At 48.6% G+C, this 3951-nt stretch overlaps 1 protein-coding gene across 1 annotated transcript; it reads right to left on the reverse strand.

Moving 5' to 3' along the window:
- Positions 1 to 2365: 2365 nt before the first annotated feature.
- Positions 2366 to 3945, reverse strand: MAFB (v-maf avian musculoaponeurotic fibrosarcoma oncogene homolog B). Its single transcript, XM_010584079.1, has one exon. It carries the CDS (start codon positions 3337 to 3339, stop codon positions 2404 to 2406), a length of 936 nt encoding a protein of 311 aa, XP_010582381.1. The 5' UTR covers positions 3340 to 3945; the 3' UTR covers positions 2366 to 2403.
- Positions 3946 to 3951: the final 6 nt, after the last annotated feature.

Consider the following 3951-nt stretch of genomic DNA (forward strand, 5'->3'; position numbering starts at 1 on the left):
CTCCCGGCGGGTGGCCGCACGGCGGGGAGCGGAGGGGCTGGGAGCGGAGTGGGGGGAGATGCTCACCCCCTGCCACGGGCGAGATCTGGGCAAAGTGGAAGAGGGTGCAAGGCTGAGCGCTCCTACCCTGCGTGCAGCAGCGTTCCCGAGTGGGCAAAGCAGCTTCGCAATCCCCCGTGCAAACCCCAGCGCTGGGCGTCAGGAGAGGAGCTTGGCTGGACAGCAATGGGAGGGTAGATAAGGGTCCAAAAGTTTTCCTGTCTCTTTTTTTTTTTTTTTTTCGGAACACGAGACGTCAGAGAAGCAGGTCCCTCCAAGAAATGCCATTTCAATGATTTTAATAAGCAAAATAGGAAACAATTTTAATAACCAAAAACAGAAACCAGTCTGAATAAAACTACAATAGACCAGGTTTTTTAATATTTTTCATATCATAAGCAGGATTTGAAATTGATCCCTTCAGAACTTTACATGAAATAAAAACAATTTTTTTTCGCTGCTGCAATGTTTTGATTTCAACACAGTTGAATCAGTAAAAACCAAAGATCGTTTTCTGATGCATGACTAATATCCACAATATTTAAAACTGCAAGCACCATGCTGTTCATTACAATCTTGTTATTACTGTTAATTTATAAACTAATACAAACTTAAAATGCATCCGGCCAGCAGTGCCAGCTATCCTAAAAGGAAACTAAAAAATAAGTTTTCATTTTGGTATTTTTGTCAGTGCAACGTAAATCCTTTTACTGACCTGCAGGAGGAAAAAAAAAAAAGTAATAAAAACACCCATAAGACTCCAAACTACTACTACTATACAACTGCAAATAAATTTTGGCTAAAACTGTCACTCGCTGCATAGGGAAGCAGGGAAGCAGATTACAAATCATTGCAAAAGAATACACTTAAAAGTTGCAGTATGTTGTCTTAAAAAAAAGTTTTAGTTTTACATGCTTTTCCAGCCCACTCATCCGCTGCTGCCACTGAGAAACCTAACTTCAGTGGTGACACGGAGCCCTCGTAACAAGGAGGCTTTTTTTTTTTTTTTTTCCTTTATTTACCGAAAATCAAGGGGCAGTTGTTTCTTAAAAGGAACTGGTATCTCGTCCGTCCTTCGCTTCCTGAGTGTACAATCAGAAGGGAAACTATATGGCCAAGCCTAACCACTCCAGGCTGGGAATTGTCCTGAAGGAAAGAGCTTCACTGCCACTTTAAGGCATGGAGTAGGCTCTAGTGACCGATGAGAGTTTTTCCCTGTTAAGTTTAGGTTTGTCAATGCCATTCAGGCGTTTTTGCTTCTGCCCCAACAAACAAAAACCAAAATGAAAACTAAAAAAAAAAAAAAAAAAAATACAACTTAAAAGTGCACCAGATATACAAAGTTGTTTTTTTCTCTAATGCAAAATGCCCATAACTTTTTTTTTTCCTTACTTATCTCTTTAATACCAAACAAACCGTATAACCAGCCTGCTGAAATGTTATTTTGTTTTTGTGGGTTTTTTTTCTCCTGTGCGGTTTGAAGTAGCAGATATTTACAAGCTAACAACCATAAAAGAAAATAAGAGAGCAAAACCAACGAACAAAACTGCACAAGCAGTAAAAAGTTTGATAACTTGTGATGCTTTTCTTATCGATGAAACAAAACAACAACAGAAATCTATGATCGATGATCAACATGCTATAGTTAAACAAGAAAATGGTACAAAATAGAAATTATTACCATACATGTCCAGCATGCAGGATTAATATTTTTAATGCAGATTTTCGTATTTTTCTATATAATCAAGCAGGCAATAAAACTGATGAGTTTTTTTCTTTCTTTCTTTCATTCTTTCTTTCTTTCCTTTCTTAGATTGAATGTCCCATCTGAGTCCTGTGACTTATTTCTCAAAGCAGGCAATATATGAAGAGTTTGCATATATTGTCCTTTTTAGTTATTCTCTTTTCCAAGCAGGTAAATTGTGCATGAGATGGTGCTGTATATGTCCTCTCTTTTTCCAAGCAGGCAGTATGTTATAGATGGCTTGTTCATTGTCCTTTTTTATTATTATTCTCTTAAAGTCCATCTCGTTCTGCAAGCAAGCAATCTATAAAACGCTCCACTTGTCCTTTTCTCCTTTGCCTCTGCCTCTGTCCCTCTCTCTAACTCGCAAACGAAAGTCAAAAAGTTGCACTTTACCTCTCCCGTGCCCACCCCCAGCCTACTTTTCCCACAGCTACTCTAGAAGACTGGATGCTGCAAAAAAATCAAGTCTCTATTTTTCTCTCCTTCTTTCTCTCTAGTCAAGCAGACAGATGGATGGAGATGTCAGAGGAGGATGGGAGCGGGAGGGGAAGGTGACGGGGGTCAGGTTTGGGGGGTGGGGGTTTTCTGTTTGTTTTTTAATTATTTTTGTTAAGCACTCACATGAAGAACTCGGGGGAAGATGGGTTGTCACTGGTGGAGCCGGCCTCTCTGAAGCCATTGCTGGCAAGTTTCTCACACTTGAGCTTGTAGGCATCTCTCTCTCTGGCAAGCCGGGTCACTTCTTGCTTGAGCTGTTCCACCTGCTGAATGAGCTGGGTCTTTTCGTTCTCCAGGTGGTGTTTCTGCTGGACACGTTTATACCTGCAGGACTGGGCATAGCCCCTGTTCTTCAAGGTCCTCCTCTTCTGCTTGAGGCGGATCACCTCGTCTTTGGTGAAGCCTCGGAGGTGCCTGTTGAGCTCCCTCACGGACATGGAGACCAGCTGGTCATCCGAGAACCGGTCCTCCACGCTGCTGGAGGGGGGATGCTGCTGGTGCGAGTTCTGGAGCTGCTGGGAGGAGCTGGAGGAGGTGGAGGGAGTGGGAGAGGCCTGGTGGTGATGATGGTGGTGGTGGTGAGGGTGCCCGCTGCCGGCCAGGTCTTCGTGAGTGACTGCGGGGTACTGGTGGTGGTGTTGGTGATGGTGGTGATGGTGGTGGTGGTGGGCCCGGAAGCTCTCGAAGCCTTGCAGCTGCTGGGACACCTGGTGGGACCCAATGAGGGCTTCGACGGCGTCCTCCGGGGTGAGGTTCAGCGCCTCGGGGTTCATCTGCTGGTAGCTGTTGGCCATCCAGTACAGGTCCTCCAAGTGGGTCTTCTGCTCGGTGGGGCTGAAGCTGGGCGAGGAGGGCACGGAGCTGCAGGGGGTGCTGATGGGGGTGGAGGAGACGGAGCCGGCGGGCTGCAGGCGGGTGCAGTGCCTGCCCGAGCGGTCGTTCCTGCCCAGGGGCTCCTTCTTCACGTCGAACTTCATCAGGTCGAAGTCGTTGACGTACTCCATGGCCAGGGGGCTAGTGGGCAGCTCGGCTCCGATGCTGAGCTCTCCGGCCATCGCTGTCTTGCAGGCACCTCTCCCGGCGGAGGGGGCTGGAGACCTCACTCCAGCGCGCAGCCTGGCAGAGGGCTGGCCGCGCTCCCTTATTCCCAAGCAACTTTGGCTTTGCTTCCTCGCTTCCTTTCCTCCGCTCCCCCTCCACCGCCGCCTCCTTCTCCCGGCTTCTGGGGCTTCTTCAGTCCGAAGCAACAAAGCCAAGGACGAGCCGGCACCCGGGGCCGCCTGGATGTCTCCTGTCTTTTTGTATCGGCGTTTGCAACGCACCGCGGGCTGCAGCAGCTCCTGGCACTTAGGCACCCGGGCGCAAGGAGAAAGGAGCGGGAGCAGGAAGGGCAAAAGCCAAACAAAACAAAGATGCTGCCTTCGGGTCTGTGCAGGAAGAAGAAGAACGGTGCAAAACGTCTAGCCCGTGCCCCCGTCTGCGTTTTGTAAGTCCGGAGCCTTCTCCCCGCGGCAGCAGAGCACCGGAGCCTGCCGCAACTTTCCAGTCCGAGCAGGCGGCCGGGGGAGCGCACTGGCTATTTGGCGGCGGTGGCTGGGCTTTGCACGGGAGTTTTCGCCGGCGCTGGCAGCGCAGGGGAAGGGGAGGGAAGAGGGGGAGGAAGGAGG

This window comes from Haliaeetus leucocephalus, unplaced genomic scaffold (genome assembly GCF_000737465.1).
Source record: "Haliaeetus leucocephalus isolate CR32 unplaced genomic scaffold, Haliaeetus_leucocephalus-4.0 Scaffold933, whole genome shotgun sequence".
Classification (NCBI taxonomy): domain Eukaryota; kingdom Metazoa; phylum Chordata; class Aves; order Accipitriformes; family Accipitridae; genus Haliaeetus; species Haliaeetus leucocephalus.